This window comes from Saccopteryx leptura, chromosome 2 (assembly GCF_036850995.1).
Source record: "Saccopteryx leptura isolate mSacLep1 chromosome 2, mSacLep1_pri_phased_curated, whole genome shotgun sequence".
Classification (NCBI taxonomy): domain Eukaryota; kingdom Metazoa; phylum Chordata; class Mammalia; order Chiroptera; family Emballonuridae; genus Saccopteryx; species Saccopteryx leptura.
In genome coordinates, this window is record NC_089504.1 from 112761926 (window position 1) to 112787514 (window position 25589).

General features: G+C 43.7%; 1 protein-coding gene across 2 annotated transcripts in view; it reads right to left on the reverse strand.

Annotated features, from left to right (window-relative positions):
* The window catches only part of PTPRB (protein tyrosine phosphatase receptor type B), a 118764-nt gene that overhangs the window by 19327 nt on the left and 73848 nt on the right, over positions 1 to 25589 (reverse strand). For both annotated transcript variants that reach the window (XM_066368557.1, XM_066368558.1), the window contains 13 exons: positions 22377 to 22655; positions 21699 to 21848; positions 18580 to 18823; positions 10940 to 11046; positions 7858 to 7957; positions 6737 to 6820; positions 6617 to 6634; positions 6419 to 6500; positions 5721 to 5811; positions 4949 to 5025; positions 2865 to 2999; positions 1375 to 1497; positions 1031 to 1194 (listed from right to left, as the gene is read on the reverse strand). In XM_066368557.1, the coding sequence (XP_066224654.1) occupies positions 1031 to 1194; positions 1375 to 1497; positions 2865 to 2999; positions 4949 to 5025; positions 5721 to 5811; positions 6419 to 6500; positions 6617 to 6634; positions 6737 to 6820; positions 7858 to 7957; positions 10940 to 11046; positions 18580 to 18823; positions 21699 to 21848; positions 22377 to 22655 (1654 nt within the window). The remainder of the gene's footprint in view (positions 1 to 1030; positions 1195 to 1374; positions 1498 to 2864; positions 3000 to 4948; positions 5026 to 5720; positions 5812 to 6418; positions 6501 to 6616; positions 6635 to 6736; positions 6821 to 7857; positions 7958 to 10939; positions 11047 to 18579; positions 18824 to 21698; positions 21849 to 22376; positions 22656 to 25589) is intronic.

The following is a 25589-nucleotide window of genomic DNA, read 5'->3' on the forward strand; positions in this document are numbered from 1 at the left end:
TCTAGGGCTGATATGTAGGAGCAGAACTGCGTATCATAGGGTGTGAACCCCTTCAACTGCACTAGGAACTGACAGATCGCTCCTCAAAGTGTGTAACTTGGGGATTTTTGCTGCACATATTTCTAAGAAAAAGAAGTACAGTTTTCTAGTAGTCCTAGGTGAAAATGCCTGCCATTCTTCAGAAAGCAGGAAGCTCTTTAGTACCTCACATTCCTATTAAAAACATCAGGGTTCCAATGACATATAAAAGCAGGGCTCCTAGGGTGCTGTGCTGATTGGGAGAAAATGAGTGCATTTGACATTTCTTTCTGTAGCAATTCTCTGCTCCATATTTATTAGTGCCATTTAGTTAGGGCTATCAAAGTGTTGCTGCAAACATTAATTAGGTAAACACTAGGCTCCCCAGAGAGAGCGAGAGAGGGAGGGAGAGAGGGGGGGAGAGAGAGGGGGGGGGTATGGATTGCTTGTTAAACTGATTTTATGGACACAGTCTGAGGCCAAGAGAATTAAAGAGAGAATATAAATTTAAGAGAAAAACTGGGTGCTAGAGATGGCAAATGCTCCTTGCCCGAGGGAGGGCTCGAGAGGGGATCTAGTTATTGTTAGAGTTACTACACCTGGAGGAGAGAGATAAGGCCGTTCCAAGGAGTAAGAATGGCAAGAGGCACGCATAAGCGTGTGCGGTTGTCGTCGTGGCTGAGTGGGAGGGGGGTTTCTGGGAATATGGATGGGGGTAAGACGGGGACCAGTTATGGAGGGCCTGGAAGTCACATGAGGATTTTGCATTTTGCACTGTAGTAAAAAGAGCAAGAGGGAGAGAAAAGGATGGAGAATGAGGGTGAGAGAGATGAGGGATGTGGAAAAATCCGAAAAGGAGAAGCCAGCGAAAAGGAATGAGGTTGGAGAGAAGGAAGAAGTAAGTGTAACAACATCCTCTGGGATCAGACAAATCCTCCACCACTGGATTCCCACCCTGCTGCCTTTTTCCAGATGCTGGTTGCCGTTTTATCGGCTCCTCGTGGCCGAGTACCTGCAGTGCACCAAGGTGGGCCCCGCGCCAGGTGTTCTGTTGATGTAGTCCCTGACAGTTCTCACAAACTGGATCAGGGACTGGGTGGTCTCCGGGACTCCATGGTCTGGCCACACCGTATAGTGAAAGTGGCGGATGAGTCTGTGCGCGTCAAGCTGTTCCTCCTGTAAGAGCAGAGAGGGCCATGAGATGAACAATCCGCGGCAAACCTTCAACTTGGACAGCGGCGCCCACGCAGAAATTTAGGGGCTAAAAAGACAGGAGAGGAACCAGCAAAAATGGGATTCCCGGGTGACCTTCGTCTTTCCGAGCTGGGTGACGGGATGAAATGAAGTCATACATACGCTGCAGATCCTAAACTCCCGGATGGTCCACTCAGGCAGCACAGACTCCGAAAGCATCTGCAGGATGAGGTCCCCATAGTAGAGGGAATCCTGGTCTGCTGGCCAGTAATGGTCACACTTTACCTAGAGGAAAACCGAAAAAAAGTGAGTCCGGAAACGTGACTCCTCTGTGAACCTGAACTTTCCCTCTTTGAAACGTCTTCCTGTGTTGGAGTCCAGGATCAGCTGCTAAAGCAATCTGATCGTCTGCTTTACATTAACCTGCTCACCGCCAGTGCTGAGGCTGAGCCGTTGCTGCAACGAGCAAAAGACGCTCACTGAGCGAGAGCACACCCCAGCCTCTGGGGGCATTTACCATTCAGGCACAGTGTTTTGTGGTGGAGGTTTTTATTTTGTTCTTCTTCTTCTTATTTTTTTATTTCCTCAACATTTCAGTTCTGCTAGCAGAGAAACCATATCTTACAATGGTTCTTTTTGAAGAGAGATTTAGATGGATAGAGGAAGGCAGTATTTTTCAGGCTCTCTTTTATTTATCTTTTGATATCACTGTGCTATCCTGGACCAAGAGCCATGTGCCAAATGATCTTTGAAAAGTCAGAACATTTATCTAAGTTCAAAATTACACATAGAAAGACAGGAGAAAGAGGATTATGAACATACATTATCGACCACAGATACTAGGCACTTTACATGTAATCTTTTAATCCTCAAAATAACTATATAAGGTAGAGGATTAGAAGTACATTGCCCCGGGATTCAATTCCCAGTCAGGGCACACAGGAGAAGTGACCATCTGCTTTTCCAACCATCTCCCTTCTCTTTTTCTCTCTCTCTTTCTCTCTCTTTCTTCCCCTCCCATAGCCATGGCTCTGTTGGAGCAAGTTGGCCTATGGCTCTGAGGATGGCTCCATGGCCTCATCTCAGGTGCTAAAATAGCTCTGCTGCCCAGCAATGGAGCAGTGCCCGAGATGGGCAGAGCAATGCCCCCTAGTTGGCTTGCCGGGTGGATCCCAGTCAGGGCGCATGCAGGAGTCTCTTTGCCTCCCTGCCTCTCACTTGATTAAAAAAAAAGTGCATTGCAAGAGGTGCTTAATCTGTCTAGTTAACTATTTTATGTTGCATCTGCAGATGCAGCCTAAAGTTCACTTTTTCTTCCTTAAAAGCAAGGACAGAGCCAGTGACTTCAACAAGGCTCCTCTCACCATACACTGAAGGATGGAGCGGATGCACAGCCAATCTTTCTGTGTCATGGGCCTTTATGATAATCTTCCTCTTCAAATGGAAACCCTTTGACTGAAACTTCAGATCCAAGCTCCTTGAATCGGGCATCACCTAACAAAGCCCTTTACAACTGAGTGGCTTCACTCACTGATGTGTTGTCCTATGCTCCTCACCTAGTTACTTGCAGGGGTTAACTTTTAATGATGGGAAAGCATTGCCTCCAGGTGGCGGGAAGCAAAGTTCGGAAGTCAGGAAGACTGTTTACTCACTCGGCCCTTCTCGACACACTGGGTCACCATGACAATGTTGTGAACATTCTGTTCCCACGCCATTTTCCAGAAGTCATCCTTAGTGCCAGGAAGAGGTCCTTGAGTAGCGATGTATTCTCTTCTGAAGTTATTGCCCTGCGATGAATTTACAATATGGAGAGTCAGAAACAATGGGTCTCTTCAGAACTCTAAACAAAGAGCGCTGCAGATGAGATGATGTGTAGGGTCTTAGCCAGGGCTCTGACTTGACAAAAAGACACTAACACAAGTGTCAAGCCTTGGGAGCAGGAAGGACAAGGGCCAGGACAGCCAACTATTGTTAGGAGCCAAATTCTTTTTTATTAAGCTGGGTCTATTCTAAAAGGCAATGGAGGGAGGACTCAGGTGATAATCTAGAAAACACTTCATCCACAATCATGTGTGTTTGTGAGTGTGTGTAGGGGGGCGCTGAGGGACTGACCTTGATCAAGCTCTTTCCCTATTTAACATGGACACTTGTAGTCATTTTGGATAACTGACATTAGAATGTTGGGAAGAGATGTCATGCAAGGGCAACTCGAGAAAAGGGAAACCACTTTTTATAGAGCACCTACCATATAATGTGCTGTGGGTCAGGACCTCCCCAGATCTTATTTAATCTTACCCTCAACTCTGTGAGCTAGGATATTTTCACCCATTCATTTTTTCTTTGTTTGGTTGTTTTTAAGTTAGAGGATGGGATATAAAGAGACAGACTCCCACATGTGCCTTGACTGGGACCCACTCAGCAACTCCTCTCTTGGACAGATGCTTGGATCAGCTGAGCTATCCTCAGCATCTGGGGCTGTCACTCGGACCAATTGAGCCACTGGCTGCAAGAAGTGAAGAGAAAGAGAAAAGAAAAAGGGAGAGGGAGAGGGAGAGAAGCAGATGGTTGCTTCTCTTGTGGGCCCTGACCAGAGATTGAACCAGGGACTTCCACACACCAGTCTGACACTCTGTCCACTGAGCCAACCAGCCAGGGCCACCCACTTGTTTTGAAGTCCAGTAATACAGAATTCCTTGCAGATTCTAGTCTCATTTCCTCTCCTCCAAGCCTCTACATGTGTCACTTGTGCTACTCCCACGGCCTGCCCACCCAGACACTGCCTCTCATCTGGCTATTCCTTATTTATCCTCCAAGTCTCAATGTATGCCTGCTCGGCTGAGATTTCCTTTATCATTCTGGCTGCTGGGTGAGGTTTGCCTCCTGTGACAACCTTTACCCTCTTACTACTCAGAGAGTGGTCTTTAGGCCAGCAGCATAGGGCTCACGTAGGAGCTTGTTAGAAGTGCAGAATCCCAGGCCCCAGCCCAGCCCTGCTGTACAGGAATCTGCGTCTGAACAGACCCTTGGATGATGTGGAATGTGTTTCCTGTGGCATCACCCCATCATTTCCTGATGTCCCAACTCTGTTGAGAGTTCCTTGGGGGTCAGATTCTACCTTACCCTATCCTTGTACATAGCCCAGTGTTTGATTTAACAAGTGTTTACTGAGTGAAAGAATGATTATCTGAGGTAACTATTATTCATCCTCATTGTTTGGGGGAAAAAAAATGGAGTCCCAAAGAGGTGATGTAACTTGTCCAAGGTCACAGAGTCCAGCAAAGGCATAGATGAGATTGAAACCTGGGTCTCATTTGACCTCAGAGCTTTCCCCATGGCAGTGTGCTGTAGGAGGCGGGTGAGAGGCGAGCCAGAATCGGAGCCCGAAGGTGTGACACACCTGGGAGCTGTGTCTCTGGTTTTCAAAAATCCAAGGAACTTTGAATCAGCTTCCCTCCGTCAGCAACCTTAGCAGGGGAGGTCCGGCTTTTTTTAGGAAGCACGAAAATGACCCGTGAGAATGCATCCTGGGCTCACGCTAATCTCTTGTAATTACAGCCATTGTGAAAAATGGGCCTTAGCAGTGATGGAATTGAACACCCCATTTTATGGCAATCAAACATGGTCTTCTAAAACCTCTATTTCTAGACCTGAGAACATAGCACGTGAAGGAGAGGTATCTCCAGTGCGGTCAGCCATCAGAGCTTCACCCGGCACTGCAGCCTCGGGGTGCACTTACAGGGATGTAGCTGGCGTTGATGTAGTCGGAGCACGGGTCATCATCTACATTGGACAGCTTCACTCGAGAGGCGTCATCTGGAAGGAAATTTATTGAGACAGATGTGTCACTGAGTCTTCGAGTGATTTTCCTACAGTTTATGGAATTCTTGGTTTTTGATGTGCGTTAGTTCTGATCCCCACAGGGATAGTCCTCATTTCCACGTTGCAGAAGAGGCTCAGACAGGATAACTAACTCACGTGAGGTTGCACAGGTGGCTCCTAAACATACAAACAACCGGATGCCTTTTGAAGGCCCCTCTGTGCTTTCCTTTGTAACACTACATATAACACTACAACACCTGCCCAAGGAGCGGCCAGCTCCCTCTCATTGCTGAAATGAGTACCACCCAGAAAAACTGCCTTCCGCTGCTTCACCTAATAGGGTGAGGATAGTGAAAATATGTAAGAACTGTTCAATAATAATTTTCTAACTGGAGACTTCGTTAAGTAAGCCTAGGCTGGTCTTTGCTGGCCACGCTGTTCCTGCTCTGAGGCCTCCAAGGAGAAGCAGTAAGACCACATGGTGAAATGTCAACAGCAGAAGAGGCCTCTCAGAACCAGAATGTAGGCTGGTTGTTACCCATCTGGAGGCAAGCGCAGTCACATACAAGTCAGTCCTTTTTAAAGGCATTCAGAGCCTCAGATCTTCCAAATCCAGCTCTCCCATGTATTTCTTTAGCCCATTGTATTCCCGGGGAAGAGAGTATCACACACTTCAACAGAAAACTCACAGGGCAATATATTGTTGTATCGATTCTTCCCTCTATTCTCCGGCAAGAGTGCAATTTCACATGGTTGGTTTCGACCCACGTCTTTTAGGTCCTATTAGATCAAAAATAAGTTTGTAAGTAGAGACTATGAAATAGAAGGCGGCAAATCACATAACCCCTGAGGCAGATAATAACACGAGAATGTGTACCCTAGCTGCTCTGTATGGAAGGCCTGGCACATTCTGCGCGCATTAGTTCTGACGCCCACCGCAGCCCCGCGGGAGGTGTGCTCACCTCCACTTTACAGAGAAGGCTCAGACAGGATACCGAACTTGCCCCAGGTCACAAGGGTGGCAAAGCTGGGAATCGAATCCAAAGCCTGGGCACTTCCCACCGAAGCCCATTATTTCCCAGTCGGTCATGTGGCCAGGTTGAGTAACTGACAGCGTTAGGTTTGCATTTGCAATTTGTTACATCTCTCTTACCATCTAATCCAGGGAGCCCTTTGTTTGCTGTGCAGGTCTAGACAGGACATGGCCTGTGAGACGAGGTGGTTTGTTGTGCAGGGAAGGGATTTGGCAGAAAAGAGCACCCAGCCGAGAGCCTAAGTGTCACTCTAACTCGTGAGCCCAATCAGCCCATGATTCCACAGTGAAGGCTGGGAGGGAAATTCTGCTAAAAACTTGGGTACTAAAAGCATCATTATATCTGAGTTGTACCTCATACTCCTTGGATAGAAGGTAGTTGGAGTCAGCCTGCAGCTTCATGAAGTGCCCTTCAAACTGATTTACTTTTATTGGGCTACAGTTAAAATATAACAGAAGGAAAAGAAAATTACCGAAGGGGAAATGCCATAACCAGTTAGAGCTGTATTTCCAAAGCAGGTAATATAGTAATTAATGAGTTTTCTCTCTTACCAAGAAGTTTTCCGGTTACTGTGAAAGGAAGCCAAAAGAAGAAAGACCTCATTAGTAAATTGCACACAATACAATCAACTCATCTTTCAGTAAAGAGTGTGAAGGAAGGGTGGTGCTCACCCTTTCTGGCCCAGGTTCAAGTGGACAGATAATGGTAGGTCCCGGCGGATGCTGAGGTGGGCAGAGGGCCTTTCTCGGCCATGGCTGGAACAGAAGGGAGAGGGTTTACATTCTGATTATGAAACTTGACTTCAACATATTTTTCCATTTGTGGTATGGCTGTGCATGTTTGTGCATCTATGGATTTTTCAGTATTCATGTCGACATACATCCAGCCAACGTCTCTTTGAGGGAGGAAAAGAGAGGAAGAGCACAAAGAAGAAATAGCTTTTTCCCACCCAGAAACGGATCTCTGCGATAGCTGAAGATTTGTCTTCTGTTTTTTTGGCTACAGGTCACAATCACTTCCCACACTCTCAATAAAACTTTCCTTAAAAAAATCCCCAGTAAACCTTAGTTGCAAGACGTGACTTCAAGAGAAAGCAGCACAGTGTGCCAAATAAAAGAAATTCCCTAAGAGAAGAGAGTGTGGCACTGGGACCATGTGCTTTGGTTCTTTTTGGTCTCTCCTTAAATTAGCATAGCAGATATGAGCCACAAAACGGTGATGTCAACCATCCTTTTCAGCATATTTCAGAAAAGTGTTTGGGTACACAATTTGCAGACATCTCTGTCTTCATGAGGAGGTAGAACCACACACACACAGAAATTTTTTTCTTGTGCAAAAGGTATTATTTCACATGGAAATAAAGCTACACACAGCCCCTCAGTCATTTGGGGTGGGCATAATTCATCTATGGTGTGGAGAGAGGCTGAACCCAGTGAGTCATGGTCTTAGGGTCTGACCTCTGTTTTTCTTGAGAAACAAAGGTGATTTAACTGAGAGAAATTAAATTCTTTTCCCTTCTTACTGTTGAGGCTATAGGGCATTTTCAGTTGCATCTTTGAAGTGTGGGCCCAATCACCAAGGGGATTTTTAAAAATTTATTCATTTTTATAGAGAGAGGAGGGAGAGAGGGAGAGAGAGGGGGAGAGAGAGAGAGAGAGAAGGGGGGAGGAGGAGGAAGCATCAACTCCCGTATATGCCTTGACCAGGCAAGCCCAGGGTTTTGAACCGGTGACCTCAGAGTTCCAGGTCGAAGCTTTACCCACTGCGCCACCACGGGGATTTTTGTACTCACCTTGTTTTCCGTCTGCAGATGAATAAGGCAACAACAGCTACCAGCATGCCAATTAAGAACAGGGCAGCACTCACACCTTCAATGACTCCGAACAAAGGCTCTACAATAATCCAGGTGGAAACAACAAACCCAGGTGGACACATTAATGCTAACGAACCAGTAAGGAAGCTAGAAGCCCTACCTCCCAGGAACATTATTACGGGAGAATTCAAAGATGCCCACACTGAGGCATTTACTATCTAAAGTATGGGAGTATGCAGCCGCAGCCCAGAAGGTGGAATGCTGGCTGCTACCCTGTAACAGCAGGTCGGTCATTAAACCTTTGAAGTTAATGGTATTTAGCTTTTAAAGGAATGTTGGACTTGCTTGGGCTTGTATGTAAAGCTTGGGATCCTTGAGATAAATGCCAGCAGTTTGCCACCGAAATAAAAATGCTATTTCATTTGTAGAAAACGAGTTACAGCATCTGGGACTTTCACAAATCCAGTGAATTGCTGAGAGTTATTTTAACAAAATCTTATTTTTATTTCTGGGATAATATTACTACTGGTTTATGAACAGGTAAGAGTAGCCCATTTTTCTAAACAGTTTTATTGAAATGTAATTCGCATGCCATACAATTCACTAATTTAAATTGTATAATTCAATGATTTTTAGTACAGTCACAAAGCTTTGCAAACATCACCAAACTTTATAACATTGTCATCATCCCCCCCCCCCCCCAAGAAACCCCATGCCCTTAGCTGTCGTTACCTGTTCTCCCCTCTGCCTAGCCCCAGGCAACCACTAAGCTTTCTGTCTTTATAAATTCACCTATTCTGGACATTTCACATAAACTGAGTCACAAATACGTGGACTTCTATGATTGGCTTCTTTCATTTAGCATAAGGTTTTTAAGGTTCAGCCACATTGTAGCATCGATCAGTATTTTACTCCTTTTTATGGCTCAGTAACATTCCATTGCATGGCCATATCACATTTTGTTTATCCAATCATCCATTAATGGACATTTGACTTACTTCTAATTTTGGTTATTATGAATAATGCTGCTACGAACATGTGTATATACAAGTTTTCGTGTGGACATATGCTTTTATTTCTCTTGGAGAAATATTATTTCCTAGGAGGGGAATTGATGGGTTCAATGATAACTCGTGGTTTGACATTTTGAGAAACTGAAAAACTATTTTCCAAAGCAGCTCTACCGTTTTTCATTCTCACAAGCAATGAATGTGGTGGGTTCCAATTTCTCCATATTCTTGCTGAAACCTGTTGTCTTTTGCCTTATAATTATTCTATTGGTTATGAAGTGGTGTCTTGTGGTTTTAATTTGCATTTCCCTAAAGACTAATGATCTGGAGTATCTTTTCGTGTGCTTATTGGACATTTGTATATCTTCTTTGGAGAAATGTCTATTCAGAGCTTTTGTTATTTGTCTTTTCATTACTGAGTAAGAGTTCTTTACATATTCTGGATACCCCTAGTCAGATATGTGATAGGCAAACACTCGTCCTTTCACTTTATGCATGGCCTCCTTCAAAGTACAGAAGTTTTTAATTTTGATCAAGTCCTATTTATCTATTTTCTTTTATTGCTTGTGCTTTTGGTGTCATATCTAAGCAATCCTTTCCTAGCTCAAGGTGGCAAAGATGTACTCTTGTGTTTTAAAAGTTCTATTGTTTTAGCTCTTACATTTAGGTCTATAGATTATCCCATTTTTTAAGTTTCATTTTAAGACCTTGGATTTTTTTATTCAATGTTGCCTTTCAAGACTCATCAAATAAACACAATCATCTTTCTTTTAATGTGATTAATACTCATTTTTTAATATATGTTTACTATCTCTCTCAAATGGATTATATAGAATTTTTATTGTACAACAAAATTTCGAAGAGGAAAGAGCTGTGTTTACAAAGCCTCTACTTAATATTAAATTATAAGCCAACATATCTAAATCGTCTTAACTGTGTTCTGATAATCTTTTTGGTTTGAAAAGTGGGAGATTATCCCTATATTTGGCATAAAGAGATGGGAGTGTTTGTGAGGCTGAGTAGTTTTTGTCATGCAGCCTGACAGACTGTTTCAGCTATAAAGGAGAACTTCCTGAGACCGAGCGTTGGGAAACACTGGCTTCAGGGGAAGGTTGGGGGCAGAGGAAATAAAGGAAAATGTGCTGAAAAATGATGCTGTTCTCAGCCTTCTGGAAATAGTCCAAGGTAGTGCAGTGTACAGGTTAAGGATTCACGCAGAAAGTGCCAGAATATCAGCTCTGCTCTCCTTCTCAGCTCTACGACACTTTATTCAGCACGGTCAATGAAAGTGTCCTTGACAAGCAGGCATTTGCACAGTAATCTGAATCGCTCAAACTCTCAGTGCTTCAGGTCCTCGCCTAGAAAGTGGGGCTGATCACAGTACCCACCTCAGAAGGCTGTAGTGAGCGTTGGCTACATTATTCTGTGTGCAATGCTGAAAACGACCTCGGTAGGAAAGGTCACCAGTAAATACTAGCTGCTATTATTACTCAGGCTTTCCTTCTAACGTATAAGAGAAGTTTCTTTCATAAATTTATGTCAAGACTTTTAAGTTAACATTTCTTTTATAGTGTAGAAACAACATTTAACAAGCAAAAGAGAAAAAGGTCACTTATAATCCTGCTGCTTTGAGATAGTCGTTGTTAAGACTTTGGTGTGTTTCCTTCTAGTTTTTTTCCTATACATTTCTATGTATATGGATGTATACATTGGAAAGCCCTTCATATCTATTTATAATTTGACCTGTGTGAGTTCTTTACTTGAATGTTTTCACCCACCACTGAAAAAAAAAATCATCTTTAATAGGAAAAAACCAACCTGGTACTTCGCTATTTTTTGTATTACCAGTAATGCCCCTTCTGTGCATTCTCCCTCACAGGATGTGTAATTCCTCTAATCCACATCAATACGTAAGCACATAAAGATTAAGTTCCAAGTGAAAATAAACGTTCCCCCCCCACCAGCCAAATATTGGCTCTCCCCACTGGCAGTCTTTGTAGGTCTCTTGGCAGTCGGTAGAATATGTGGGTCGATGGAAAAGTTAACCTTACCTGATTCAGTGGTGATAGGCAAAGAAAAAAATGTGTCTGAATAAAGTGGCTTTGTGAATTCATTTAGGTCCTCATCAAACAGCTGTGTAAAAGCTCGAATGCTGATTCTGAAAAGAAAACAGATTTATTTAGGTATAAATTAGTGGCTGACCACAGCAGGGCTGACTGAAAAATGTGCTCAGGGAGAAACACAGTGGGCATCTGTCAATATATATGTAGGGTAGGATATGAATTATGGAATCAGATAGACCTGGGTTTGTTTGTTCATTTGTTCATTCATTCATTCATTCATTCATCCATCCATCCATCAAATATTTATGGAGCCTCTATTTATGTCCCAGTCCTTGTTCTAGGAGGTGGACATACTGCAAGGAAGAAAATAGAAGTCCTGACCATCCCAGAGGTGACATTTTCATGGAAGAACTCAAATAATAAATACACAAATATAATATGAAAAAGAAAACAGCAGAGTAAGGGAGATGGCAGGCAACGGGTGTAGGACATGTGGGACCATTTTATTCAGCAGGGACAACGAAGGTCTCCTTGATGGAAAGATACATGCACAGAAATCTGAGGAACAGGAGGGAGGGCACCATGGCTGCATTCCAGGCAGGTGCAAGGCTCTGAGGCAGGAACGTGCCTGCATGCAAGGCGGCCAGCATGGCGAAGCACAGTATATGAATGAGGGGGTTTTATAAGAGAAATCAAGATGGGGCCAGACCATGGAAGACCCAGAAAGTTATGGGGAGAGTTTGACTTTTGTTCTGAGAGACATGGGAAGCCACTAGAGGGTGTTATCAGGATCACTGTGGCTGCTACAGCATGGGGGAAACAATAGAAGAGAGACTGGTTGCGGCAGTCCAGGTGGGAGAGGCTGGGCTGGACCAGAATGCAGTAGTATTAATAGTGAGAAGTGTTGGATATTTCTAAGGAGGAGCTGAAAGACTTGCTGATGGCTGTGCAGTATGAAAGGGTAGAATCAAGGATGATTCCCAAGCTCTGGCTGAGAAACAAATGGAAGAATGGAGGTGACATTTACTAACACCACGGAGGACCATGGAGGAGAACGCTGAAGGGTTTAGGAAGACATGAACTTCATTTTGGGGGGCAGTCTTCTGTGGTGCCTGTTAGAGCAGTCACATGGGTCAAATTCCAATATTATTAGTATTATTGTCATTGTTGCTATTTAAAAAAATAACAAACTTTTACATTGAACATTATACATATTACAAATAAAATTATGTATCTCTCCATCTTTTTGGCACTATTTTTGAAAGAGCCTTTTATCTAAAAATATTTTTTTATCATTGTCATAAAATTTACTTAATGCTCTCTTTATATCTAATTGCTGAAGGTACAAAGAGATACATGGTCACTAGTATTGAAAACTAGAAAAACAATATAAAGAAATAAGGCAAACAGTAAAAGAAGAAAGCATATATTAAATTGCAAACGAGAGGAAAACCATGTATTTGGGCATAAGGAGATGGGTGGGCTGGAGCCCAGATTCCAAGCAGGTGAACAGTATGAAACCATGTCAGAGATCCAGCAAAAGGCCTACAGGTAGCACAGTAGTTCATCTAGACACTCGTGTAATAGTCCAGGCCAAGGACAGGGGACTTGGGTCTGGGGCAGTGGTGATGAGAAGACTGAACGGCATTGAGAGGAGATGCCGGATAGGGCTTAGTCTGAAGAGGAAAAGGGAAGAATCAAAGATGGTTGTTGGATTTGGGCTCAGGTCACTAGGTAGAAAAATGACATCACTGATAGAAATGGGGGATAGACTGGGACCAGGGGATGAGCTTTACTTGGGCTGTAGTGGGGTTAGAGTGACAGGGACACACTGACGTAGGACACTGCAGCTGACGTTTGGAGTTACTGCAGTCACCTGGGCAGGAGAACTTCTGAGGCAGCTGGCCAGGGGCCCTGTGGGATGCCACCTGGAGACCACTGGTCCTGAATTCAGTAAGCAGGCAAGGTGCAGCTCCTAAAACCCAGACTTGTAACCTCAGCCTGGAGGAAAAGCCCCGTTTGTCCATTATAGGACTTAAATCTCATGTTCTCTGGGTGAGTCAGGTCCAGTCTGAAGGGCTGCCCTCAATTTCTGGGAACGTATTTTAGGAAGCATTAGAGGTTGTTTGAGTGCCTGACCAAAATGGTGATGGAGAATTAGAATAACATGACAGTTGGTTTTAGATTTAAGAAAGACTGCCCTATAGAAGAGAAAACAGACACCATTATTTTCTTCCCTGAGGACAGACTAAGCTCAGTAGGCTGCAGTCATGGATTGAGGTGCAGTGCAGGAACCCACGTCACTCTCTGACATCCAGAGGATGAGCCCCACAGGCAGTGAAGGGTTTCGAGCAGAGGCTGGGGGAGAACCAGCTCTCGGGGGAGTTTCAGAAGGGGACTGCCACACTGAGGCCAACACTGGCTTGGGCCACCTCTTGAGTTCTTTCTATCTTGAGATTCTCAGATTACAGGTTTACTGACAGAGTATCAGGCTTGGTTTATATGAGAAAACCTTTCCTAGTGTTAATTTAAATCCTATGAAAGTGAGTGAAAGTTTATTCTTCTCCTTTTTAAAAAAGTCTAGATTTGTTGAACCCCAAAGTACCTGGGCGTGTGCTGCAGTAATGCTGAGGAGATAACAGGCCAGGGACAACTATTCTGCCCCTCTGTCCGCTCCTTCTAACTCCTGCCCAGTCTTAGTGTGACCTTATAATATGAACAAGATGCTATTAGTCACCCACATGATATGATTTCTATCTCTAAAAGATACTTTCCAAGTCAAAATTTGTATTTTCAGGAATAACAGACTGTTGATGAAAGTATCACAAGCTACTTCTAAAGTGTCACCAGCAGTCAATGTATGTTAATTGGGAAGGTGAGTGCTATTAATGTATTGTACCTCTGGAAATTTAAACGAGTCTCTCTGATGATAAGAGGGTTGTCTTTTTTTGTATAGTGATTTGCAAGTATGGAAGAACTCTGATAATCATGGTTCTGTTTCATTATTTCCAACCTCTCCAATATAAGGAAGCTTATTGTATTACTTTAGAAGTTTAGAGGCCCTGGCCAATTGGCTCAGTGGTAGAACATCAGCCTGGTGGGTGGATGTCCTGGGTTTGATTCTTGATCAGGGCACACAGGAGAAGTGACCATCTGCTTCTGTATCCCTCCCCTCTTCTCTCTCTCTCTCATTCTCTTCCCCTCCCACAGAGATGGCTCAACTGGTTCAAGCTTATTGACCCTGGGCACTGAGGATAGCTCCAGAAATGTCCTTCTCAGGTGCTAAAAATAGCTCAGTTGGGAGCATGGCTCCAGATGGGCAGAGCATTGGCCTCAAATAGGGGTTGCTGAGTGGATCCCAGTCAGGGGACATGCGAGAGACTCTTCCCATCTCCCCTCCTATCACTTGGAAAAGAAGAAGAAGAAGAAAAGAAAAAGAAGTTTAGAATTTGAAGCTTGGAAAGAGTTTATGTCTCATTCAGGACCATAGAAAAAGCTGGTGCAAGAAAACCAAATTCTATATTTTCTGACCTCTAGTCTAGATTTTTTCTCTTATTTCCTCTTGGCTTAATTTTGGTGACAGGAATGCCTTCTGTTGGATGGCTCGTAAAATGGGCCCATTCTAGGAAGCCAAGAGTCTTAGGCCTAGCTCTCATTCTGTTGCTGATTCATTGAATGGTTCCTAAAGTTCTTTATTTTTCAGTTTCCTCAGCAGCAAAATGAAAGCCTTGGATATGACAACCTTGTTATGTTCTACTCTAAAATTCTAGGATTCACAGGTACAAGTGCAAAGTATAAAATGGAGCCAGATGAATAAGGACCATTAGGAACTCAGGAAGGAGATGTGTAGCATAGGCTCAACTTAAAATTGGTGGGTCATCAAGAACTCTGTCCTCAGAATCACTTCCAGAAATGGACAGCACAGCCACATTCCCTAGCCCAGCAGTTAGCACTCATTCAGAATCCTATCTCATCCTACCCTCTTGGTCTCGTCCTTCCTGCCCCCCTCACCCCAGCCCTACTTAAAACTGGACTATTTGCTCTTCTCTAAACAATCTGTGTATTTCTGCTTCTGCACTTTAACTCCCTCTGTTCCCTCCACCTTAAATCTGTCTTTATTTCCATATTTTAAAATCCTTCCCTACTTTTTTTTTTTTTGAGAGAAGCAGGGAGAGAGAAACAAAAACATTGAGCTGTTCTTGTATTTGCCCTGACTAGGGATTGAACCAGCAACTTCTGCGCTTTGGGATGACACTCCAACCAACTGAGCTATCTGGCCAGGGATTAATTTTTTAATTTATTGATTGAATTTTAGAAAGGCAGAGAGAGGAAAGAAGAGAGAGGGGAGGGGGAAGGGAAGCATTCATTTGTTGTTCCACTCAGTCGTGCATTCATTGGTTGCTTCCAGTGTGTGCCCTGACTGTGTACTGAACCTGCAACCTTGTTGTTTCAGGATGATGCTCTTAACTGACTGAGCTAACCAGCCAGGGCCCTTACCAACTTTTTAGTGCTCAGCTAAAAAGATGGAGTACCTCCTCAGGAAACCCTGTGAACCCTCACAGCATCTATTTTCCTACACCCCTCTTATGTCCTTCACCATTTCTGCTTCGGTTTTTACAGATATCTCTTCTTTATCTCACTACGTTATAAATTCCATGAAGGCAGGGGCTCCATCTTATTGATCTTCTATCCCCCCTACAGCAGCTGGCCCAGTGCTTTGTAGAGGAGGCATATGCATTGAATGTATTATCAGCATGATAAATTTAATAATATGAATACAATTACTTTCATGAATAGATACCTGATAGTAATTATTTCAAGTTTTACTGTATCCAGAATCAGCAAATTCTATAACACAAAGTTAGAGATCATGTGGCTCAATTTCTTTTATTTGAGGAAAACGAGGTCAAGAGAAGCTGGCTACCTGATTGTGGTCACGTTGCTATTCTATTTAGAATAGAAACAAAACCAGATCAGCACTTTCCTCACCTCCAAAACCGCTTCTTACCGTTCACACTCTGCCCTTTCTCTTTTCATATGGAATAATGCTAATTATACAACCAAATAATAGGAACCCTACGACAAAAGGGAACACATTATATTCACTGACATAATAAACTTGCATATCAACTAAACCTAGCATTTTTCAATTTTTTTTTCAATCCTATTTTTTCTTTTTCCATGTTCCTTCATATCCAGCTAGTCTCTCTGGAAAAAAGATGCCTGACAGCATTGAGGATCACCGTGGTGATTATTGTCTTCAGACAGGCGGAGTGCTAACTTCCTTGAACCAGGGTTCAGTAGCCACCATACAAGTGGCCACTTAGCACCTGGCTCTCCCATGTGCTTTGAAGGGCTATGCCTCCTCTCATTAAGCACTATCTGCCTGGCACGCTTTTTAGGACTGAGGCAAATGTATGTTGGAGAAATAGAGAAAAGCTGTATCCTAGAAAACAAATGTGTACAGCCTGGGTTGATTATGCTATAACAAGAATGTGTAACTTTTCATAGATTATCTCGGTATAGAAATATTTAATAAGCACTCCTTTTGTGCCTGGTACTTGCCATATTGTTTCATGACCAATGTCATGTGTCAAGTCTGTCTCCTCTATTAGACTGTACATTCTCTCGGTGTAGTGAAGAGGGGAGGTGACTAAACAAAGGGTTAAAAGTCACTGGTCAATGAGGATCGGAGGAATGTAGGGATTGGTTGCTGTGGAAATGGAGCCCAGTCATGCATTGACAAGGGTGACCTGGGGCTAGCTGAGGGTTGAGCTGGCTTTTGAACTGTTGCAAAGAATTCACTGGCCAGACGAGGGGGTGGTGGGCATCCCAAATAGAGTGGAAGACATGTGCCAAGGTTCAGAGTAAAAGAGCACCATGCTACATTCACAGGAACTCCGAGGAGTGAGGCATAGCAGAGCGGCAGGGTGTACTTGGGCAGGCGGTGGGAGACAAAGCTGGCGAGGGAGGAAGCGAGGGCTGTGTGGGCTGCTCTGGAATCTTCACTTGTTCCCAGAACCCCTGGAAGGCCTTAATCTAGAAGGGGCATGACTAGGTTTGATCTATTCTCCAGGACAACCCTGTAATGTTTTGTAGATGGGAAAAATAACGACTAGAGAACTGAAATGCTGTTTAAAAGGCTAATGACCAAAAAAATGGCCACAGTGGAAATCAGGTGCAGGGGCACTTTCCGGGGCCTCAGCAGCTGTTAGGGACAGGAAGGAACGTGCTGGGAGCTTGGTGGGCTCTGATCTGGACGTGAACAGTCTCTAGCTTCTTAGTCTCTTTCTCCGAAATGTCACGATGAAGCATCTTCTCTCAAAAAACAAACAAAAACAGCCTCAACTTTTCAACTCACAAAAGAGAAAATAACCCTTGGGAGACTTTTGCTCGAGTTCCCTTGAGCCCAAGTGACTAAGGAGCGGAGGCATCTCTTGATTTATATAGAAACTGGAGGATTCTGACTTTCTGATCTCTCTTCCATTTCTCCTTTGCTCTGTCCGAGAACTCACCTCCTGCAGGTAAACTCATAACAGTCTCTTCGTGAAGTAAACATCACTAATAAGTTTGTGCATGTTCACTCTGGAGGTGCGAACCTTGGCTGGGGAGGCAATACTACTTTTGTGGAGTGTCCTAGGCAGGGGTGACCATACAGAGTTCCTGCCCAAAGTGAGCACTCTGTTTTAGGACAACCATTGGCCTTCCTTTGCTGATGTGAGGGAGTAGCCAAGAGTACTCTCAGGTTGATTTCAGGTCACTGTCTCTTTTTGGAGCTGACTCAGGGGCGATACTCAAAATACCTAAGAGTCAATCACTGGAACCCTGACCAACGAGAATAGAGTCTGGCTCATACAGAAGCTGACCTGATGCCGTACTAGCTAGACATCAGCTCCGGGAACATACGACAGATAAAGCACAGGCTTCGCAGATGTACCAATCTTGAATGCCTGTATCTTTATATCCAAGATCGCAGCACAGGTTCTCTTTCTCTGGAGGACCTTGGTGTGGGATGCTGTGTACTTGTGCCAGTTCCTACAGCTGGGAGGGCCTGTTGGCTGCCGCAGTGCTTTCTGGGACCAAGCCAAACAGCTGCCCTGTTTTCGCCTGCCATCTTAGCGTGAGGACCGGATGCTCCCTCCCTTTCATTCAGCGGCCTCACCTTTCAAGAGCTCTGTCTGAACCACAGGCACTTTTATTTTTTTATGTCTTAGAATGTAAATAAACAAGTGTAATCTGAGTCCTCATTAAAAGTGGAAGATAAAATCTCATCATTCTTGGGTCTCCCTAAACTCAATCTTCCTACTTGGGCATTTTCATAGTCGGTAACCTGGGAATTGATTTGACTTGTACCAAAGAAGTTTTAGGAGAAAGAACAATCTATTAAGAACCTTCAATTCTTCACATAATGAATGAGAGCCTTTGCACAGCGCTCAGGCCCTTTTCACACATTACCTATGAAGGGAGGCAGGAACACAACTTTTATAAATTACCCAGTAAAATATAGAGCATTCTTGTAATGTAGGCAATTAATCTACAGGAACTCATGTGCATCAGATGCCCAGACAGCTGAGCACCTAGTAATGTAGCATGCCCCTTCCGAGCAAAATGATGGCAATACATCTAACCTGTAGGCAGTGCGCGGCTTCAGCGGTCCATCGCAGAATTTTTGCTGATTGGGGTCGCATTTTCCACCCAGGCTCTCCATCTCTGCTCCAAGCTTAATGTTAAAACTCTTTGAGTTGCTGTCAGGGCTTTCGGCACATTTGCTGGCAAAATAATTGGTCTGATACACTCGGATGGAGGCATTGTGCCTGTACTCCAGGTAGGAGGGCAGAGGGTGCTGTGGCTCCGGCTTCAGCTCATCGCTGCCTGCAGGGAGAACACCTGAGGTGAAGACTGACCTTCTTGTGGTCCAGTGATCTCTCCCTATGCTTCTAAGGCCGACGCCTCACCGTCTCTGGTCATTGCCAGAGTGCCAAATTTGCGACCTCAAAGGATGCTGTGAAATTCTCCCAATAAAATTAATTTTAACTCACTTTTTCTAAAGTAAATGATAAATAGTGTATATACAGAATCATGTATAGATAGACCCACACACCCACATATATCATCATCATCTTCCAAATGTGCGTGTGAGAGGGTTTCTCATTAAAATCAAACGATAATGTGTTGCACAACGCCAGAAAGTTAACCACTCCCGACTGTGAGACTTAACTCACTCAACAAGCTCTCTACCTTGCCAATAATCATTGTAGTTAAGCTAATAAGGAAATCCCTATGACCTGGGAAACAGGGAAGAGATAAGAAAAATCAAGTCCAAGGCCAGAGCAGTCACGCCCCACCAGCACATTCCACGTGCCACGCCTCGTCTGATAACTGCTCCGGGTACATCACTGTTATCTTGAGTACAGTTTAATCCTGGCTTGAATTGGGCCCCTTATGTAGAACACTTCCCAGAACCCCTCCCCATCCACCCAGCCTGCTGTGTGCTTTGGCACTATACACCGGTTTGGATGTTGGCTAAAGGAAAGCATCATTAGGAAGATAAATATTATGGAGATTGAGTACCATTTACAATGAACTTCAAGAAGCGATACGGTAGGGGTTCATCATATCCTGGACACTTGTTTAATAAAATTTGCTCAAAATGAGCGGACCTCGGGAATATTATCTTGTTGGCAGTAGTTGAAAAGGAATGTAGCCTTTAGGATGAGCGTCCATGCTGTAAATGCTACTTCTATGAGATGGATTGTTATCCTAGATCCATGGTTGGCAAACCGTGGCTCGCGAGCCACATGCGGCTCTTGAGCCACATGCGGTTCTTTGGCCCCTTGAGTGTGGCTCTTCCACAAAATACCACGTGCGGGCACTACCTCAATAAGGAGTGTACGTACCTATATAGTTTAAGTTTAAAAGCTTTGGCTCTCAAAAGAAATTTGAATTGTTGTACTGTTAATATTTGGCTCTGTTGACTAATGAGTTTGCCAATCACTGTCGTAATCACCAGGGGAACAACCCATCCCCTTGGACATCAATAATTGAAACCCACCTGGCCGAAGAACACGACTTTGCTTTCTGGGGTATGGTTTCATTTCTTCGTCACTGCTTTTTTATGTAATAAAACATTATCTTCATTGTAGCCTACTTAAATCTAAAGTCTCTCCACAGTACAATTTATTTCCAGCTATCAGGTGTAAAGAAATCTGGGATGCACCACTGACCCTTGACATTATTTAACTAATTATGCATCCTGAGCTTTAGTAGAGTTTTAAGATATAAAAACATAGACCGTTAGGTACCTGGTGAGACTAAAATACTATTTAGCTCCCACACTTGTCAGGTTTCAAGTTTCCCACTGCTCACAAATGGGTTAAAATAGTTAAGGATCTTTAGAAACTCATGTGCAGCACCTTAAACAATCTTAAAAAATTAAAACATGCAAAAGATATCAATGCCATGCTGACACAACAAACATCTAACTGCTCACAAAAATTAGGCGATGATTCATAGCTTTATATTCATTTTGAAATATCCCCTAATTTTTGTGAGCAGAATATTTTGGAGGAATAACACAAGACCTCAGCGAATAATACAATTACGAATGTGTACCAAAATACAACACTCCTGTATTTTGACAAATGGTGATATATGTAATAATGCCTAAAGACCATACTTAGTGGTTGTATGGAATGTTGTTTATTACCTAGTATTTGCCTGGTTCATGGGACTTAAGTAGACACTGAATAATTTGAGCATGAAATAACTAGACCATAATACACACTACTGAAAATTCACTAGAGAACGGAGGAATGCTTTTTATGATCATCTGTTTCCTTCCTCAAGCTTTTTTTTTTTTTTTTTGTATTTTTTCTGAAGCTGGAAACGGGGAGAGACAGTCAGACAGACTCCCGCATGCGCCCGACCGGGATCCACCCGGCACGCCCACCAGGGGGTGATGCTCTGCCCACCAGGGGGCGATGCTCTGCCCCTCCAGGGCGTCACTCTGTTGCGACCAGAGCCACTCCAGCGCCTGGGGCAGAGGCCAAGGAGCCATCCCCAGCGCCCAGGCCATCTTTGCTCCAATGGAGCCTTGGCTGCGGGAGGGGAAGAGAGAGACAAAGAGGAAGGAGAGGGGGAGGGGTGGAGAAGCAGATGGGCACTTCTCCTGTGTGCCCTGGCCGGGAATTGAACCTGGGACTTCTGCACGCCAGGCCGATGCTCTACCACTGAGCCAACCGGCCAGGGCCCTTCCTCAAGCTTTTGAATATTTTTGTGAATTGGGGACTGGTTTGGGAGCATGTGATTGGCTGAGGCATTTGAGACAGGGAAGACAGATGAAGCATGTCTCTGCTTAGGGGCAGACCACAAACAAGAGCAGTGAACAGGACTGAATGGGTAGTGAAGATGGAATGAGTCCCTACACACAATGCATTTCCAACAGTACCTGGCACATAGTACGGGCTCAATAAATGATGGTGATTGTTATTACTGTGTGGTTGCTACTATTATTAATTATTAATTATTATTATTATTCACCCATTTAAAAATTATACCCACCAGAAAATAGGCTTTATTGCTGAAAGAACCTTTGTGCAGTCTTTGTTACATCTCCCTGCAGCTAGCAGAGATAAAGCAAATGCTATAAAAATTATGTTTTCTACTTTCAAGAATAGTCACAGAAGAAGCCCCCACAGTGGCCCCGAGAGAGCAGTCCTGCATCTCACAGTAGAGGGAATGCACTTACCATCCGCCTCTCTCACGACCACAGTGAAATATTTCACCGCTCCGTTGGTGTCGCTGAACCAGCTGCAGTTGAAAGTAAAGTTGATGGAAGATTTGCTAATTAGCACGTCCTTTATATTCACACGGATATGTGGAGGTGGAGGAGGAGGGCCTGAGGAGGAGTGGGGAAGGAACCAAGAAGGGTCACAGCTCTGCTTTCACATATGACAATCAGCAAAATGAAGGTCTCCACTCACCTACATTCTGTATGTGTGTGTGTGTGTGTGTGTGTGTGTGTGTGTGTGTGTAATCAAGAAAACCTCTTCCCTCCTAAGGGAAGCAAACTGAGGAAATAACTGCCGATGGCACATTAAACATAGTGAAAGAGGCAGCTCCTCAGCAGGATTTCCTGAAGTTGTAGCATCAAATTGCTTAAAAGCTCCATTATAGCTCTAACCGTATCAGGCAAAGTGATGTGTTTAAAATACTAACTCATTTAAGTACTTGCAGATCTTTTAACTTGTTTGCTGCCAAGGTACTTTGCACAGAGAAATGTTTGCATTTCCCAGAGCCTTTTACGTCCTCTTCTCTGAGTGACAACTGGACACGCTGATGTGGAAGTGAGCTGTGTACAAGGGGACAGCGGTGATAAGTGTGACAGAGAAAGGTGCACTCTGGCGCACCCCTTGGGGACACTCACGGTCTATCATTGTGATCGTGCTGTCTTCAACCACCTCGCTGGTCATGCCAGCCGACTGCACCTTGATGGCCACGAGGTACCTTTTATGGGGTACTAATGTCATAATGGTGAGCAAAGATTTTTCCTTCTCCAGTTTTCTGGAAAACTCAACTTCCTGAGTGTCCATTTTCCGGCATTCAATGCTATACCCATCAAAGTCAGAATCAGGAGGGGTCCAAGAACAGGCAATGGCCGTGGAGTTCTGAGGCCGGCAATGTAGGTTTTGTATCTTGTCTGGCTCTAAAGGAGAGAGAAAAAGGGACACTTTTTTTCCAGCTCCTTTGGATCCAGCTGGCTTGGAGATCTAAATAAGTAATTTCCAAACTTAATTTGGATTTTTTTTCGAGGAAAAACATTCTCATAGATTTCCAAGGTAATTTCTGCCTGCCAGACCCTATTTTGAAAAATATTAAAAGTCAAAGTGTTGTCCCTTTAGACAGCCACCAGGTGCCAACGTGACTGGAAACACAAATGCACACGTGGGCACAAATTAGACACCTTCCTGCTACAGAGTAAATGACGGCTCAAAGTGCAGCTCAACCTGCCTGGACCCAAATTCTGTTTACCAGCTGTGCACTCATGGACAAGTTACTCAACATATCTGTGCCCTATCTGTAAAATGGCAAAATTAAGAAAACCAATCATTATATGGTTACTGTGATGATTCAACGAGTTGTAACAGGCACAGCCACTCAGAATAGTGACTGCTATAGTAATTGCTCATTAAATGCTAGTTCTTATAATGGGAAATTAAGACATGGCATTGATGACCTGTTACCCTCTGGGCTCTGGCTTCTGCCCCGCTCTTTCCTGTTGTGCCTGCCCCTCCCTGCTCACACGCATGGCCTGAAACTGCTGGGTTCCCCACGCAGACCGTACTGTTCCATGCTCCTATGCTTACGGACATCTCGTTTTTTCTGCCCGACAGAGTGCCTGACTCAGTAGGCCCCAGTGAATGGTAGCTGACTTTATTTGTTGTGAATGACAAACCATGAGTAAGAGATTCAGTCTGAGGGAAGAGCACTTAGGTGACTGTACAGGTTGACAGGCTGCCCCGACCAGCTGCACGCCTCCCATTTCCAATGATTTTATATATCTACAAAGCTACATTGTATGATTTAGGTAAGTCATTTTTGCATTTTAATTTTAGCAGCTGAGCCATTTAAATAAGAAAAGTTCTCAGTTCCTCAATATGTAAAATCAAATGGGTTCTGGTCTTGTTTTAAACGTGCATCAGGTCAGAGGCGCTATGTTGAGTGCTCTCCCTAAGACCTCCCTTGCTTTTTCTCAGGAATTCCCAAGGAGCCTTCAGGCTTGGAATAGAACCTGAAATCCCAGGTCTAGATGACCTTATTCATTCCAGGAGTCAATGCCTTCACAAAGATTACATTTTAAAAGCCTGCCCCAGTGCTCTATTGACCAGAGCACAAAATATAGTAACAATTTTCAGATGGCAATAATCAACTACGTCAACTCATCAAAAAGGCCCACAAAAGAACTGGCATCTCAGACAAGCAATAACTGTGCCTTTCAAACTTAACTGCTTGTTAAACTTTTGAACTCTTTTCAAACCAAGTCAGAGCTGACACCCAAAGATACCTTCTCTTCCAGCCTTGGAGAAAGTCTTTTCAAACATTCCATCTAATCCATAATTCTGAAAATTTGCTCAAAGAATAATACGGACAGCTTGCTTCCAGCTCTTCTCTCACTCCCTTTTCACCTATAAGTCCCATCTGCCTTCCAAGACTCAGGTCCTGTCCCCATTCAATAAGAAATGAATACTGACTAGTGCAAGGTGCTCTCCTAGGGACTGTGAACAGTAGAGAGGTGAATAAGACATAAGCCTTAACACCCAGGAATGGAGAGGACTCCAAAATAGCCATAATACAAGGTAGAGAGGAGAATGGTCACGAAGAAATTGGAAAATAAGATGCTATGTGGCATGACAAACACCTTTCTGCTGCAGTGGGCGGGAGTTAGGAAAGGCTCTCTGGCAGAGATGATACCTCATCCAGATATTGGGAAAGGAATTTTAGGCAGAGAAAACTGAGCACCCAGTTACCAAGGGTGGGGTTGAAAGAAGTGGGATGGTGGGTGATCGAGAACTGCAAGTTATTCATCATGGCGGGGACTCATCCATGAGTAATTAGTATGATTTTACCTGAGAATTATAAACTTCTACTTTGCTTAATTTCTTGGGTTTTCTGTTACCCACAGCCAAACCCAACCTTAACTAATGCAGTCCTAAAAGTTCCACCAGCCATTCCTCAAAAAATTCAGCACCCAGTCCCTCTGCATACTGATGGCTCACATGCCCCATTTGGTAAATGCCACTCTTAAACTCTAGCATTGGGACTGAATATCATACTCCAGTTGTGGTCTGACCAGACTAGCCTCTACTGAGCTCTTAAACTACATACCTGTGATCCAATTATACAGCCCACGATAAGCCAATAAAAATCCACGCTGAACTTGCTATAAACAAAAACTCTTAGTTCTTTTTCACATATTTCTCTTGACACTCAACTATTTGATCCCAAACTGGTCTTTGGATATAATAGGGTGCACACATTACAATTGTTATTGCACTAGTGTTTGCAGGTTACAAAAAACAACTGCTTGTATAAACTTCTAACATTCAATGAGGTATTTTACCAACAACCACTATCTGATCCGAGAAGCTACATTTACCAGGTATTATTGAAAAATAAATATTTGGATCAATGTTTCTATACTGAAAAACCTTTGTTTCTCTGAGCTTTGTTCATCAATCCCAAAATGTCTTTGAGAAGAAACTGATATATTTCATGGTTAAAATATTTTTCTCTTTAGGATTTATAATAATATGTCCTAACCAATCCCTGTGCTTCTAGTTTGATCCTTTCAACCTATTCTTTACACCCCAGGGTGACTCTCTAAAGTGTAAATCTGATTGCAGTATCTTGGCCAAAAATCCTTCTGTGGCTTCAATTAATTGAGGATAAAGTTCAAAGTCATTACCATGGTTCACAAGAAATTTTATGACCTGATTCTCCTAATCTGCACCTTTTATGCTCTAACCAACTAAACTCCTTTCTGTTCATCTCTCCTTTCTGGTCTTGGAATATTTTAGTCTCTCTCCCTGGAATATGTGAGTGGACAATATTCTTCTTTCCCACTTCCACCCAGTGAATC